Raw genomic sequence first — 17,865 nt, 5'->3', positions numbered from 1 at the left:
AAATGTTCTCCCATTGTGTAGGTTGCCTGTTCACTCTGATGGTAGTTTCTTTTACTGTGCAGAAGCTCTTTAGTTTAATTAGATCCCGTTTGTCAATTTTGGCTTTTGCTGCCATTGCTTTTGGTGTTTTAGACATGAAGTCCTTGCCCATGCCTATGTCCTGAATGGTATTGCCTAGGTTTTCTTCTAGGGTTTTTATGGTTTTAGGTCTAACATGTAAGTCTTTAATCCATCTTGAATTAATTTTTGTATAAGGTGTAAGGAAGGGATCCAGTTTCAGCTTTCTACATAGGGCTAGCCAGTTTTCCCAGCACCATTTATTAAATAGGGAATCCTTTCCCTATTGCTTGTTTTTGTCAGGTTTGTCAAAGATCAGATAGTTGTAGATATGCGGCATTATTTCTGAGGGCTCTGTTCTGTTCCATTGATCTATATCTCTGTTTTGGTACCAGTAGCATGCTATTTTGGTTACTGTAGCCTTGTGGTATAGTTTGAAGTCAGGTAGTGTGATGCCTCCAGCTTTGTTCCTTTGGCTTAGGATTGACTTGGCGATGTGGGCTCTTTTTTGGTTCCATATGAACTTTAAAGTAGTTTTTTCCAATTCTGTGAAGAAAGTCATTGGTAGCTTGATGGGGCTGGCATTGAATCTATAAATTACCTTGGGCAGTATGGCCATTTTCACGATACCAATTCTTCCTATCCATGAGCATGGAATGTTCTTCCATTTGTTTGTGTCCTCTTTTATTTCATTGAGCAGTGGTTTGTAGTTCTCCTTGAAGAGGTCCTTCACATCACTTGTAAGTTGGATTCCTAGGTATTTTATTCTCTTTGAAGCAATTGTGAATGGGAGTTCACTCATGATTTGGCTGTCTGTTTGTCTGTTATTGGTGTATAAGAATGCTTGTGATTTTTGTACGTTGATTTTTTATCCTGAGACTTTGCTGAAGTTGCTTATCAGCTTAAGGAGATTTTGGGCTGAGACAATGGGGTTTTCGAGATGTACAATCATGTCATCTGCAAACAGGGACAATTTGACTTCCTCTTTTCCTAATTGAATACCCTTGATTTCCTTCTCCTGCCTAATTGCCCTGGCCAGAACTTCCAACACTATGTTGAATAGGAGTGGTGAGAGAGGGCGTCCCTGTCTTGTGCCAGTTTTCAAAGGGAATGCTTCCAGTTTTTGCCCATTCAGTATGATATTGGCTGTGGGTTTGTCATAGATAGCTCTTATTATTTTGAGATATGTCCCATCAATACCTAATTTATTAAGTGTTTTTAGCATGAAGGTTGTTGAATTTTGTCAAAGGCCTTTTCTGCATCTATTGAGATAATCATGTGGTTTTTGTTTTTGGTTCTGTTTATATGCTGGATTATATTTATTGATTTGCGTATATTGAACCAGCCTTGCATCCCAAGGATGAAGCCCACTTGATCATGGTGGATAAGCTTTTTGATGTGCTGCTGGATTCTGTTTGCCAGCATTTTATTGAGGATTTTTGCATGAGTGTTCATCAAGGATATTGGTCTAAAATTCTCTTTTTTGGTTGTGTCTCTGCCAGGCTTTGGTATCAGGATGATGCTGGCCTCATAAAATGAGTTAGGGAGGATTCCCTCTTTTTCTATTGACTGGAATAGTTTCAGAAGGAATGGTACCAGCTCCTCCTTGTACCTCTGGTAGAATTCGGCTGTGTATCCATCTGGTCCTGGACTCTTTTTGGTTGGTAAGCTATTAATTATTGCCACAATTTCAGAGCCTGTTATTGGTCTATTCAGAGATTCAACTTCTTCCTGGGTTAGTCTTGGGAGGGTGTATGTGTCGAGGAATTTATCCATTTCTTCTAGATTTTCTAGTTTATTTGCGTAGAGGTGTTTGTAGTATTCTCTGATGGTAGTTTGTATTTCTGTGGGATCAGTGGTGATATCCCCTTTATCATTTTGTATTGCATCTGTTTGATGCGTCTCTCTTTTCTTCTTTATTAGTCTTGCTAGCGGTCTATCAATTTTGTTGATCCTTTCAAAAAACCAGCTCCTGGATTCATTAATTTTTTGAAGGGTTTTTTGTGTGTCTATGTCCTTCACTTCTGCTCTGATTTTAGTTATTTCTTGCCTTCTGCTAGCTTTTGAATGTGTTTGCTCTTGCTTTTCTAGTTCTTTTAATTGTGATGTTAGGGTGTCAATTTTGGATCTTTCCTGCTTTCTCTTGTGGGCATTTAGTGCTATAAATTTCCCTCTACACACTGCTTTGAATGTGTCCGAGAGATTCTGGTATGCTGTGTCTTTGTTCTCGTTGGTTTCAAAGAACATCTTTATTTCTGCCTTCATTTCATTATATACCGAGTAGTCATTCAGGAGCAGGTTGTTCAGTTTCCATGTAGTTGAGTGGTTTTGAGTGAGTTTCTTAATCCTGAGTTCTAGTTTGATTGCACTGTGGTCTGAGAGACAGTTTGTTATAATTTGTGTTCTTTTACATTTGCTGAGGAGTGCTTTACTTCCAACTATGTGGTCAATTTTGGAATAGGTGTGGTGTGTGCTGAAAAAAATGTATATTCTGTTGATTTGGGGTGGAGAGTTCTGTAGATGTCTATTAGGTCCGCTTGGTGCTGAGCTGAGTTCAATTCCTGGGTATCCTTGTTAACTTTCTGTCTCGTTGATCTGTCTAATGTTGACAGTGGAGTGGTAAAGTCTCCTATTATTATTGTGTGGGAGTTTAAGTCTCTTTGTAGGTCACTCAGGACTTGCTTTATGAATCTGGGTGCTCCTGTATTGGGTGCATATATATTTAGGATAGTTAGCTCTTCTTGTTGAATTGATCCCTTTACCATTATGTAATGGCTTTCTTTGTCTCTTTTGATCTTTGTTGGTTTAAAGTCTGTTTTATCAGAGACTAGGATTGCAACCCCTGCCTTTTTTTGTTTTCCATTTGCTTGGTGGATATGCTTATATTCTTAAATAAGAATAATAAAACATCCACCGCTATGCCAGTATCTTTGATGTTCCTTGGCGTCCTTCCCTATTTCCATCCTTTTTATTCTCTTCCAGGTGTTTATTATTCCCTTGCTTTTCTTCATAATTTCACCACATAAATGTGAGTTTTAAAATAATATATTTAAAATTTTTCTTGTTTGCCAAAACTTTATTAAATGATATACATGTCAATTATATATGATTTTTCTGTGACTTGCTTTTTTTGCTCAGTAGTATGCCTTTTTGATTTACCTAGGTTAGGGTTTGTCAACCTCCACACTACTGAAATTTTGGACTGGATGATTCTTTGTTGTGAGAGGCTGTCCTGTGCATCATAGGATGTTAGGTGCATAACTAGTCTCTAGCTATTAGATGCCAGTGACTTGACCCTAGCTGTGGCGATCACGAGTGTGTCCAGACATTGCCAAATGTCACCTGGGTGTTTGAGTTTGTGTCGGGGTGGCAGATTCCCTCGGTTGAAAAGCATTGGTTTTTGTTGCTGTGTGTGGACGAATTTCATTCAATTTCACTGATACAGATCATTTTATTAATATTACCTGAGTATGCACCTGTTGATTTATCCATTCTTCTGTTGATGAAATTTGCATTTTCCCAAGGTTTGGCTATTACAAACCATGCTATTGTAAATGTATCTATGCATAGCCCCTGGTACATGTGTACTATAATTCTTCTAGGAGTGCATATATAAGGATAAAAATATTGGCTTATGAAGTTTACACATCTTCAACTTCAAAGATTAGGCAAAAATATTTTATAACTTTCTCTTTTTTTAAATTTACAGACAAGACAGACAGACACACACACACATGCACACATTTCCTAATCTCTTGTTTTGTAAATATTATAACACAGGACAATAGTATGCATGCACCCAATAGAAACAAACATGATGGTAAAGTCAAAGTTTCTTTTCGAAGTTTCTAGAAGATGATCAGTTTAGTTTAGCATTTCTGCAACTCAAAATCTCACATCTATCTCTTCATAAATTGTGGTGTCGGAAATAATACCAAGGATGGAGCAAAAAAGAATTGTGAAGCTCTAAAATTTTCCTTTGTTTATTCAGTATGTAATTGCTGCTCCTCTACTATCTGCTTGGCACTGTCAGAATCATCATGGTGAATAAAACACCATCCCTTCCTCAAGAAACTCGTATTAGTCAGCTAGAAATATATTAACAATTAAATTTAAAATAACAAGATATGAACAAAGAAAAAGGACCAGAAGAGTACAAATGAAATGCCAAATTCAGTTAAAAGAGTAAAGAATAACTTCACCTAAGAGTGGCATTCATTCATTCATTAATTCAACACATATTTATTGTGTTCTTACTGTCTCCTGGCACTGTTTTGGGACTGTGAATATGCTGCCATGTCAACAAAGCAGTCACACTCTCATGGAGCTGATATTCTAGTTAGGGGGAGACAGACAGTAAGCAAACACAAATCACCCTGAGGTAGAACTCAGCTAGGCATGTTTGGGGAATAGGAAGGTTAATAGGAGAGCTGGGCTTTGAAGGGTCTCTAGGAGTCTTTGTCGTGGTTGTAGGGAATACGGGCAGCAGGAATATCATGTAGAAGCACAGAATATCCAAGAGTAGGGAATAGGGGGTTGTTCTGGCTTCTTAGGTATGTGGAAAAGGCAAAGGATAGGAAGGGTTTTCTGGGAGAAGAGATGGGATTGAAAGAGGAGATGGGGTATAGAATGCTTATTATTAAAAAAAACCCTTCAAACATGCCACAAAAGTAGAGGAAATACTATACTGAACCCCTGTATCTCAATTGCCTAGATTTTATAATTATCAAGAATTTGCCCCCTTCCTTCTTCTATCCTCCTTTCTTCTTCTCCTCCTCCTCTTCTTTTTTGCTAAAATATTTAAAGCAAATCTCAGACATTATGTAATTTCCCTAACATAACTCAGAATATATTTCTAGAGTTACATGAATTTTTGAAAATATAACCATAACGTCATTATCACATTTGCCAAATTTAATGAAATTTCCTTGCAACATTCAATAGCCAACCCATATTCAAATTTAGCACATTGTCTCAACCAATTTTTAAACTGATTGATGTATTCAAATGAATATCTAAATGAGTTCTACCATTTGTATTTGGCCATTAAGTCTTTAATCTTTATTTTATTTTATTTTTTTGAGACAGGGTCTCACTCTGTTGGCCAGGCTGGAGTGCAGTGGTATGATCATGGCTTCACAGCTCACTGCAGCCTTGACTGCCTGGGCTCAAGAAATCCTCCCACCTCAGCCTCCTGAGTGGCTGGGAATACAGGTGCATACCACCGCCATGCCTGGCTAATTTTTGTATTTTTTTGTAGAGACAAGATTTTGCTATTTTACCCAGGCTGGTCTTGAACTCTTGGGCTCAAGTGATCTGCCAACCTCGACCTCCCAAAGTGTTGGGCTTACAAGCATGAGCCACTGTGCCTGGCCTAAATCTTTAATCTTTTAAACGTTTCTTTTGACATGGAACTTATTAGTTAGAACTAAAGATTTGAGTAGATTTAGGTCCATCGTTTTTGGTTTGGCTCTGTCTCCCCACCCAAATCTCATATTGAATTGTAATCCCCACATGTTAGGGAAGGGGCCTGGTGGGAGGTGATTGGATCATGGGGGGCGGATTTCCCCCTTGCTGGTCTTGTGATAGTGAGTGAATTTTCACAAGATCTAATCATTTAAACATGTGTGGTACCTCCCCCTTCTCTTTCTGTCTCCTGCCGCCATGTAAGACATGCCTTGCTTCCCCTTCACCTTCTACCACAATTGTAAGTTTCCTGAGGCCTCCTCAGCCATGCAGAACTGTGAGTCAATTAAACCTCTTTTCTTTATAAATTACCCAGTCTCAGGCAGTTCTTTTTTTTTTTTTTTTTCAAGGCAATGAAAAGATTTTATTAGGCTGATGAACTGCTCAGAGAAACAGCCCCAAGCATGTAAATTTTCTTCCCAATGTTGCTGTCATTGAACTGAAGTTTCTGTTGACCAGAGGAAGGATTGGCTGAAAGTAAAATTAACAAAGCAAAATGAAGCTACAGCATCACCTACATGTTTTTCCATTTAGGTGAGTAGATTATTCTACAGAACAATTATTCTAAAGAATAAATCAGGCTGCATCCAAGGATGACCAATCATGCCATCTCTAATGCCAATTATCTCTTTAAAAAAAACACTTAAAATCCATTTCACCAATCCCAAACCTACCTTTGAAATGCACAAGGTAATTTATTCTGTTCCAGTGCAGAGCACATGGACAAATTTCAGGCAGTTCTTTATAGCAGTGTGAAAACAGACTGTTCATAAGTGACACTTCATAAATGGTCTTGGATGACACTTCACAAGTGGTCTTGGATGCTGCCTATGTTTCATGTCATGAAGCATATATTTTTGGTTGCCCTACTTTAATGATGCAAAGATTAATCATTGAAATTCACATGGTGACACCGTTTCCCTCATATATAAGTTCACCGTGGAACTTTCATTTATTTTTTTCACCAGCTGTTTTTTTAAGCTACAAACATTTTGTGGAGAAGTTTCATTCTTTAGTTATATCCCTTTGGTTATCCAAAATAAACTTCACAGAAAAGGTTAGATAATTTCTCAATTCTTTCCCTGAAGTTCTACCTTAGAAAGAATGTTTGGGGTCTCAGTTACTGCCAGTGGTGACCAGTGTTCTGCCTTTCTCTGTCATACACATTAAAAACTCATGTGTTTTTATATATTCATGTGTATGAACAAATACAGTTATTATCAAACTGTTTTTCAATGGTGATAATAATGAGCTGCTCTGGAATTTGAGAAAAGAATGATACAGATTTCAAGAAAATAGGAAATTACTAGGTAGAAGAAGTTAAAACTCTGCATACAAAAATGCTGAGATGGAACTGAGGGAATTGGTCATCTCTGTTTATCACCAGTATAACTGCACTGAGACGCTCTATACGATCAAAGATGTTTAAGCTCCAGGTAATGCCTAGTTGCTTTCACAGGTGATTTAATGCAACATAGATAAATCATAAGAGAAACATAACGTCCTTTGGGGTTGATTCTGAGGAAGAAATAGGGAATACAATAAAGATAGTGAAGGGAAAGCTGAAGTGCTATATACTAAAAAAATGGGGATTAAAGTTCTGCTCAGATATTCTACCACCCACCACAGTCTAGTACAAAATTCCATTTCCAAATGAAATGATTCATATACAGGCCACTAGAGTAATGAAGAATACTTCCTTTGACTAATACAACATAGACCACTGGATCCTAGACATCATATTCTGAATTTCTCATTTCACCAATGTGGAAACTGAGGCTACAAGATATTGTTAATAATAATTCACACAATAAAAGGACAATTTTCCTGAAAAATTGTCTCTACTGGATTTTTCCCATCAACATAAAAGGTGCTGTTATTTTTCTTCTCTTAAAACACATACACATACCTTTTAATTCTAGTTCTCCCCATAGGTATATAGATAAACTGGAAATAGTTCCTGGGTTCTGACGTCCTAATTCTATACCTAATATTCCATTTTACTTCACTACTTGTCTGTTTAATGCGAACTTCAAACTTAACATGGCCATAACAGAACTCTTAATCTTTCTCCCCAGTCTTCACATCCATCTCTTCACACTCTAGTGACAACATCATTCTTGCAGTTGCTTAGCCCAAATACATTTGGGTTATCCTTGGCTCTTTCTCACTTCTTATCTTTTCCACTGGGCAACCCTGCACTATGTACCTTTCCAATATTCTAGAAACGTTTTGCCACCTTTGCTATAACCATCCTGCTCGGGGCCACCATCATTTCTCACTGCAATTGAAAAGCCTGTTAACACATTCTCTCTATCCATTACAGTCTAGTCTCAACACAGCTGTCAGTGATCTTTACAAAAGTCATATTCTTTCACTGCTTTGCTCAAGAGTCTCTAATGACCTCTTACCTCACACTGAGTAAAAGGCAAAGTCATTATAATGATCTACAAGGCCCTGTTTTATCTGACTCTTGTTACTTTTCTGACCTTATCTGCTTCTCTCCCCATCTAATTACTGTCCTTTGGCCACACTTACCTCCCTGCTTATCCTAGACTGCTTGCTCCTTCTTCTTGCACACATTCACTCCTCTATCTCTGGTTCTTTTTCTCCAAATACCTGGTTGGATGTCTTCCGTACTTCTCTTGTCCTCATCCATCCCCTACTCAGTGAAGCCCTACCTGATTGCTCTGTTTAAAATCTTCATCCCTATCTCCTATCAATAGTTAGCTCTCTCTTCTGTTTTAGTTTTTTTCATTAAATTTATCATCTTCTGCTACATAAAACTCAAAAAAATGAAATCAATAATCAACTGAAAAAAATCCACTGATATGGCAGCTTTATGTGGTTAAATAAAGAATTTGTTTACTTGCTGTATTTCTCACTGGAATGTAAACTCTGTACTTCTCATTAGTGACTGGTATAAAATAAGCATTCAATAACTGTTGGCTGAATTAAATACCTAGGAATACATTAAACAAATGAGGTGAAAGATCTCTACAAGGAAAACTACAAAACACTGATGAAAGAAATCATAGATGACACAAACAAATAGAAAAAATCCCATGCTTATGAATTGGAAGCATCAATATCATTAAAGTGACAATAGTGCCCAGTGCAATCTACAGATTCAATGCAATCCTTATAAAATTACTAATGTCCCAAATTGACAAATGGGATCTAATTAAACTAAAGAGCTTCTGCACAGCAAAATAAACCACCATCAGAGTGAACAGGCAACCTACAGAATGGGAGAAAATTTTTGCAACCTACTCATCTGACAAAGGGCTAATATCCAGAATCTACAATGAACTCAAACAAATTTACAAGAAAAAAACAACCCCAACAACAAGTGGGCGAAGGATATGAACAGACATTTCTCAAAAGAAGACATTTATGCAGCCAAAAAACACATGAAAAAATGCTCGCCATCACTGGCCATCAGAGAAATGCAAATCAACACCACAATGAGATACCATCTCACACCAGTTAGAATGGCGATCACTAAAAAGTCAGGAAACAACAGGTGCTGGAGAGGATGTGGAGAAATAGGAACACTTTTTACACTGTTGATGGGACTGTAAACTAGTTCAACCATTGTGGAAGTCAGTGTGGCGATTCCTCAGGGATCTAGAACTAGAAATACCATTTGACCCAGCCATCCCATTACTGGGTATATACCCAAAGGATTATAAATGATGCTGCTATAAAGACACCTGCACACGTATGTGTGCACTATAAAGACACATGCATGCGTATTGCAGCACTATTCACAATAGAAAAGACTTGGAACCAACCCAAATGTCCAACAATGATAGACTGGATTAAGGAAACGTGGCACATATACACCATGGAATATATGCAGCCATAAAAAATGATGAGTTCATGTCCTTTGTAGGGACATGGATGAAGCTGGAAACCATCATTCTCAGCAAACTATCGCAAGGACAAAAAACCAAACACCGCATGTTCTCATTCATAGGTGGGAATTGAACAATGAGAACACATGGACACAGGAAGGGGAACATCACACACTGGGGCCTGTTGTGGGGTGGGGGGAGGGGGGAGGGATAGCATTAGGAGATATACTTAATGTTAAATGACGAGTTAATGGGTGCAGTACACCAACGCGGCACATGTATACATATGTAACAAACCTGCACATTGTGCACATGTACCCTAAAACTTAAAGTATAATAAAAAAAATAAAGTTACTAATGTCATTCTTCATAGAATTAGAAAAAAATATTCTAAAGTTTATATGAAACCAAAAAACGGCCAGAATAGCAAAAGCAGTACTAAGCAAAAAGAATAAAGCCAGAGGCATCACATTACCTGACTTCAGATTATACTACAAGGCTGTAGTTACTAAAACAGCACGGTACTATTCAAAAATAGACACATAGATCAATGAAACAGAACAGAGAACCCGGAAATAAAGCCACATATCTACAACCAGCTGATTTTTCACAATGTCAACAAAAATAAACAGTTACAAAAGGACACCCTATTCAATAAATGGTGCTGGGAAGATTGGCAGAAGAATAAAACTGGACCCCTATCTCTCACCATGTACAAAAATTAATTCAAGATGGATTAAAGACCTAAATATAAGATCTGAAACTATAAAAATTCTAGAAGAAAACCTAGGAAAAATTCCTAGACATTGGCCTGTGCAAAGAATTTATGACTAAGATCCCCAAAACAAATGCAACAAAAACAGAAAGAGAAACGAAATTTAAAAAGCTTCTGCACAGCAAAATAAATAACCAATAGAGTAAATAGACAACCTACAGAATTGGAGAAAATATTTGCAAATTATGCCTCTGAGAAAGGACTAATATGCAGAGTCTACAAGGAACTCAGTTAGCAACAACAACAACAACAACAAAAAACAACAAAACCAATAATCCCCTTAAAAAAGAGCAAAGGATGAAAATAGACATTTCTCAAAAGAAGACATACAAATGTCCAACAAACATATGAAAAAATACTTGACATTAATCATCAGAGAAATGCAAATTAAAACCACATGAGATATAATCTCACATCAGTCAGAATGGCTATTATTAAAAAGTCAAAAACAACAGATGTTGGCATGGATGCAGAAAAAAGTGAAACCTTATACACTGTTAATGAGAATGTAAATTAGTACAACATCTGTGAAAAACAGGATGGCAATTTCTCAAAGAACTAAATATAGAATTGCCATTTGACCTAGCAATGCCTCTGGATATCTACCCAAAAAAAGAAGTTATTATATAAAAAGACACCTGCACTTTTATGTTTACTGTGGTGCTATTCACAACAGCAAAGTCATGGAATCAACCTAAGGGTCTATCAACATATGATTGGATAAGGAAATGTAATATATATATATATACACACCATGGAATACTATATGGTTGTAAAAAAGAATGAAATCATGTTCTTTGCAGCAACATGGATGGAGCTAGAGGCCATTATCCTAAGTGAATTAATATGGAAACAGAAGATCAAACACCGCACGTTCTTGCTTTTAAGTGAGAGCTAAACAATGGGCACACAAGGAAACAAAGATGGAAATAATAGATACTGGGGACTCCGAAAAGGGGGAGAGGTTGAGAGTGGGGGTGAGGGTTAAAACATTACTTATTACAATGTGCACTATTTGGGTGAGAGGTGTACTGGAAGCCCAAACCTCATCATTATGCACTATATCCGTGTAACAAATTTGCACATGTACCCCTCAATCCAAATTAAAAAAAAATCAAAAACCAAATTATTAGCTAAATGGCTGAATGAATAAATGGCCACCTGGAGGCTTCTATTATGTAGAAGAGAAAGAAAATAAATTCAGTAGTAAAGCTGGACATAATTCATATTGAGACTTTTTGATAAATGATTTGAATACCTTGGAAAGAAGAGATTCTTGTCCTGAAGTAACCTATTTTATTTTCTTCAAGACTATGGCATCTTTCTCATTATCTGACTTTTAAAGAATTAATTATCCAAAGTTTATGGGTTTAGATGTCAGTGAGGGATGGATTTCAGATGTCGGGGCAGAGTGCTGGTTCGCTTATTAAATCCATTCACTTCTTGTTCCATTGCAATAGAGCCCTGATTTTAAACAGTGAGGCAAAATGTACAGCTAAGACACCAAATTTTATAGCTATTGATAACTAGACTTTGCCAGTGAAATATAAGTGGAAGCTGTTTCCAAGAGCTCTTTAAATCAAGCTACCTTGGCTGGAAACATTTTGTTTGCATTTCTCCTCCCCTCCCACTTTTTTCCAATCTAAAGTTCAACAAATATTTCCAGGAGTTTCAGTAATCCTATTGAATTAGGATGTAACTTGAGGATGAAAGCCTTTTCTCAAGTGGCAGAATACAAAGATGAAATAAATATGGTCTAATGATTGATGTCACAGAGCTGCCATTCACATTCTGGACTGTCTACATCTGGACATGTCTTATATGCAAAAAAAGCCATATATTTTTCTCAGCTACTGTTTTTGATTTTTGTTTTGAGACAGGGTCTCACTCTGTAACACAGGCTGGAGTGCAGTCTCATGATCACGGCTCACTGTGGCCTTGAACTCCCCAGACACAGGTGATCTTCCTGCTTCAGTTTCCTGAGTAGTTGGCACTACAGGTGCATACCACCACACTCGGTGATATGGTTTGGCTGTGTCCCCACCCAAATTTCATCTTGAATTGTAGTTCCCACAATCCTCAAGTGTCGTGGGAGGGACCCTGTTGGAGGTAATTGAATCATGCGGGTGGGTTTACCCATGCTGTTCTCATGATAGTCAATAAGTCTCATGAGATCTGATGATTTTATAAAGGGCAGTTCCCCTGCACATGCTCTCTTGCCTGCTGTGTAAGATGTGCCTTTCTTCCTTTTTTGCCTAACACTATGATTGTGAGGTCTCCCCAGCCATGTGGAACTGTGAGTCTATTAAGCCTCTTTTTCTTTATAAATTACCCAGTCTTGGGTATTCTTTCATAGTATGAAAATGGACCAATACGGTAAATTGGTACTGGTCAAGTGGGATGCTGCTGTAAAGATACACAACAATGTGGAAATGACTTTGGAACTGGGTAACAGGCAGAGGTTGGAGCAATTTGGAGGGCTCAGTAGAAGACAGGAAAATGTGGGAAAGTTTGGAACTTTCTAGAGGCTTGGAGGACTCAGAAGACAGGAAGATGTGGGAAAGTATGAAACTTCCTAGAGACTTGTTGAGTGGCTTTGACCAAAATGCTGATAGTGATATGAACAATAAAGTCCAGGCTGAGTGGTCTCTGATGAAGATGAAGAACTTGTTGGGAACTGGAGTAAATGTCACTCTTGCTATGCAAAGAAACTGGTGTCATTTTGCCCTTGCCCTAGAGATCTGTGGAACTTTGAACTTGAAAGAGATGATTTGGCGTATCTGGTGGAAGAAATGTCTAAGCAGCAAAGTGTTCAAGAGGAAGCAGAACATAAAAGTTTGAAAAATTTGCAGCCTGACGATGCAGTAGAAAAGAAAAACCCATTTTCTGGGGAGAAGTTCAAGCTGGTAGCAGAAATTAGCATAAGTAATGGGTTGCCAAATGCTAATCACCAAGACAATGGGGAAAATGTCTGCAGGACATATCAGAGACCTTTGTGGCAGTCCCTCACATTACAGGCCCAGAGGCCTAGGAGGAAAAAAGGGTTTCCTGGGCTGGGTCTGGGCCCCCCACTGCTACATGCTGCCTCAGGACTTGGTGCCCTGTGTCCCAGCTGCTTTAGTTGTGGCTAAAAGGGGCCAAGGTACAGCTCAGGCTGTGGCTTTGGAGGGTGCAAGCCCCAAGCCTTGACAGCTTCCACATGGTACTTGTCCTGTGGGTGGGCAGAAGACAAGAATTGAGGTTTGGGAACCTCCACCTAGATTTCAGAGGATGTATGGAAATGCCTGGATCTTGAGGCAGAAATTTGCTGCAGGGGCAGTACGAACATGGAGGACCTCTGCTAGGACAGTGCAGAAGGGAAATGTGGGGTGGGAGCCCCCAAACAGTGTCCCCACTGGGGCACTGCCTAGTGGAGCTGTGAGAAGAGGGTCATTGTTCTCCAGACCCCAAAATGATAGATCCATCCAAGCTTGCACTGTGCACCTGGAAAAGTTGCAAACACTCAATGCCAGCCCGTGAAAGCAGCCAGGAGGTGGACTATGCCCTACAAAGCTACAGGGGTGGAGCTGCCCATGACCATGGAAACTTACCTCTTGCATCAGCATGACCTGGATGTGAAACATGGAGTCAAAGGAGATCATTTTGGAGCTTTAAGATTTGACTGCTCCTCTGGATTTCAGACTTGCGTGGGGCCTGTAGCTCCTTTGTTTTTGCCAATTTCTTCCATTTGGAATGGTTGTACTTACCCAATGTTTGTACCCCCATTGTTATCTCGGAAGTAACTAACTTGCTTTTGATTTTTCAGGCTCCTAGGTGGAAGACATTTGCCTTGTCTCAGATGAGACTTTGGATTGTGGACTTTTGAGTTAATGCTGAAATGGGAAGGGCCAGGGGTAGAATGATGTGGTTTGGCTGTGTCCCCACCCAAATCTCATTTTGAATTGTAGCTCCCATAATCCCCACATGTTGTGGGAGGGACCTGGTGGGAGGTAACTGAATCATGAGGGCAGGTTTTTCCATGCTATTCTTATGATAGTGAATAAGTCTCATGATATCTGATAGTTTTATGAAGGGCAGTTCCCCTGCACACACTTTCTTGCCTGCTGCCACGTAAGACGTGCCTTTCCTACTCCTTTGCCTTCCACCATGATCATGAGGCCTTCCCAGCCATGTTGAACTGTGGGTGTATTAAACCTCTTTTTCTTTATAAATTATCCACTCTTGGGTATTTCCTGATAGCAGTATGCAAATGGACTAATACACCTGCTTAATTTTTTTTGTATTTTTTGTAGAGATGGGGTTTCTCCATGTTGCCCAGGCTGGTCTGGAACTCCTGGGCTTGGTGTTCGGCCTGCCTTGGCCTCCCAAAGTGCTAGGATTACAGGAGTGAACCACCATTGGTTTAATATGTTTATTGTCTTTTTTTTCTTCTTCTTTTTTTTAATAGTGTGAGGCAGCTCTGTTACTCATAGCTGCTTGCTGCTCTTTATTTATTTTATTTTTTATTTTTGAATTTTTTTGTTATTTAGTTTTTATTTCATAATCATAAACTTAACTCTGCAATCCAGCTAGGCATGGAAGGGAACAAGGAAAACAGGGAACACAAAGGGAACTGAAGCGAGAGCACAAAGATTCTAGGATACTTTGAGCAAATGGGGTGGAGGGGTGTTTGCCTGAGCTACAGAAAGAATGGGCTGGTGGTTAAGATGAAACACAAATCAAACTTATTAGAGTTGTCCACAGTCTGCAATAGTGATCTTGCTGGTCTTGCCATTTCTGGACCCAAAGCACTCCATGGCTTCCACAATATTCTTGCCTTCTTTTACCTTGCCGAAGACCACGTACTTGCCATCCAGCCACTCAGTCTTGCCAGTGCAGATGAAAAACTGGGAACCATTGGTGTTGGGTCTACCAGTTTCCATGGACAAGATGTCAGGACCTGTATGCTTTAGGATGAAGTTCTTGTCATCAAATTTCTCCCCACAGATGGATTTGCCCCAGTGCCATTATGGCATGTGAACTTGCCACGCTGACGCGTAAACCCTGGAATAATTCTGTGAAAGCAGAAACCCTTATAACCAAATCCTTTCTCTCCAGTGCACAAAAGTTTTCTGCTGTCTTTGGAATCTTGCAGACAAGATTCCAAAGGAGACGTGACCCAAGGGCTCGCCATCAACAGCGATGTCAAAGAACATGGTGAGGTTGACTGTGGCTGATAGTATGGGGCTCCCAGTGGTGGTGGCGTCTGCAAAGCCTGCAGTTCTTAACAAAAAGAATGGTGTTGTCAAGTTAACAAGAAAATTCAGAAGGTGTACCTAATAGAAAATATGAAACATTCAGAAGGAATTCTACCTTACCTATTTTTGTACATAAGTCATACCTAATACTAAAATATCTCAAGAAAATGGTTGGAGAAACTCCTAATTACAGATAAGTTTCCAACTTACATATGAAAAGATCAATTTATGGCATAGCTTCTATTTTTCTTTTCACAGCTTTATTGATGTATGTTTTATATAGCATAAAATTCATCCATTTTAAGTGTACAATTCAATTTAGTATATTCACAGAGTTGTGCCACCATTTCCAATTTAATTTTAGAACTTTTTTTTTTTGAGATGGAGTTTCGCTCTTGTTGCCTAGGCTGGAGTGCAATGGCGTGATCTTGGCTCACTACAACCTCTGCCTCCCGGGTTAAAGCGATTCTCCTGCCTCAGCCTCCTGAGTAGCTGGGATTACAGGCATGTACCACCATGCCCAGCTAATTTTGTATTTTTAGTGGAGATGGGGTTTCTCCAACACTCTAAAGATAAACCTTTTACCCTTTACAAACCTGTTTTCCATTTCTCACCCTTACCTTTAAACCCTTTGCCTCCAGCCCTCGACCTAGCCATAGCTCCTGACGAGGACTAATTTACTTTTCGTCTGTATGGATTTGCCTATTCTGGACATTTTACATACACAAGTCCATATCATATGTAGTATTTTTGTGTCTGACTTATGTTTCTTAGAATATGTTTTCAAGGTTTATCCATGTAAAATATAACAGTACTTCATTTTTTATGGCCAAATAATATTCCGCTGTATGGATGTATGACATTTTGTTTGCCTGTTCACCTGCTGATGGATGCTTAGGTTGTTTCTGCATTTTGGCTATTATGAATAATGCTTCTGTGATTGTTCCTGCATAAGTCTCTGTGTGGACAAGTGCTTTCATTTCTCTTGGGAGTTTTCATTTCTCTTGGGAGTGGATTTGCTGGTCATATGATTTAACATTTTGTTTATGTTTAACATTTTGAAAAATTGCCAAATTGTTTTCCAAAGTGGCTTCGCTGTTTTACAATCTCAACAGCAATGTATGAGGGTTCCCATTTTCTACACTCCCTACAACACTTGTTATTATTTCTCTCTCTTTTTTTTTAAATAGTCATCCTAGTGAGATTGAAATGTAATCCCACTGTGGTTTTGATTTGCATTTATCTAATGACTAATGATATTGAGCATCTTTTCATGTGTTTACTGACCATTTATGTATCTTCTTTGGAGAAATGTTTATTTAATCCCTTTGCTCATTTTTTAAATTGGGTTATTTATTTTCCTATTGTTGAGTTGCATTTTTATATATTCTAGATGACTGCTTTATCAGATATATGATTTAGAAGTATATTCTTTGGTTCTGTGGGTTGTCTTTTCAATTTTTTTTCTGTCCCAACTTTTAAGTTCAAGGGGGTATATGTGCAGGTCTGTTACATGGGTAAATTGTGTGTCATGGGGGTTTAGTGTACAGATAATTTTGTCACCCAAGTAATCAGCATAATACCCGATAATTGGTTTTTCAGTCTTCTGCCTCCTCCCACACTCCACCCTCAAATAGGCCCTGGTGGCTATTGTTCCCTTCTTTGTGCCCATGTGTACTCAATGTTTACCTCCTACTCATAAATGAGAATATGTGGTATTTTGGTTTCTATTCCTGCAATTATTCACTTAAGATTACAGCCTCCATCTCCATCTATGTTGCTGAGAAAGCCATGATCTCATTTTTATAGCTACGTAGTATTCCATGGTGTATATATACCACATTTTCTTTATCTAGTCTGCTGTTGATGGGCATCTAGGTGGATTCCATGTCTTTGCTGTTGTGGGTAATGCAGTGAACATACGCATGCATGTGTCTTTATGGTAGAACAATTTATATTCCTTTGGGTGTATACCCAATAATGGAATTGCTGGGTCAAATGGTACTTCTATTTTAAGTTCTTTAAAAAATCCCCAGACTGCTTTCCACAGTGGCTGAACTAATTTACATTCCCACCGGCAGTATATAAGCATTCCCTTTTCTCCTAGGATCTTTATAGTTTTAGGTTTTACATTTAAGTCTTCAATCCATTTTGAGTTGATTTTTGTATATGGTGAAAGGTAGGGGTCCAGTTTCAGTCTTCTGCATATTCTTAGCCACTTATCCCAGCAGCATTTATTAAATAGGGAGTCCTTTCCCAATTGCTTTTGTTGGCTTTATCCAAGATCAGATAGTTTTAGGTGTGTGGCCTTATTTCTGGGTTTTCTAGCCTGTTCCAGTGGTCTATGTGTCTGTTTTTGTACCAGTCCCATGCTGTTTTAGTTACTGTAGCCTTGTAGTATAGTTTGAAGTTGGGTAGTGTGATGCCTCTGGGTTTATTCTTTTTTCTTAGGATTGCTTTGGCTATTCAG

The 17,865-nt window shown here is 38.6% G+C and overlaps 1 protein-coding gene across 1 annotated transcript in view; it reads left to right on the top strand.

Annotated features, from left to right (window-relative positions):
- The window catches only part of LOC112132717 (putative uncharacterized protein encoded by LINC00336), an 87,129-nt gene that overhangs the window by 48,475 nt on the left and 20,789 nt on the right, over positions 1-17,865 (top strand). Inside the window, exon 3 of the mRNA XM_024245095.3 lies at positions 3,040-3,085. Within this exon, the coding sequence (XP_024100863.2) occupies positions 3,040-3,085 (46 nt within the window). The remainder of the gene's footprint in view (positions 1-3,039; positions 3,086-17,865) is intronic.

The sequence above is a fragment of the Pongo abelii genome, chromosome 2 (assembly GCF_028885655.2).
Source record: "Pongo abelii isolate AG06213 chromosome 2, NHGRI_mPonAbe1-v2.0_pri, whole genome shotgun sequence".
In the NCBI taxonomy this organism is placed as follows: Eukaryota; Metazoa; Chordata; class Mammalia; order Primates; family Hominidae; genus Pongo; species Pongo abelii.
The sequence above is the reverse complement of the archived record's forward strand: the minus strand, read 5'-3'. Positions and strand labels throughout refer to the sequence as shown.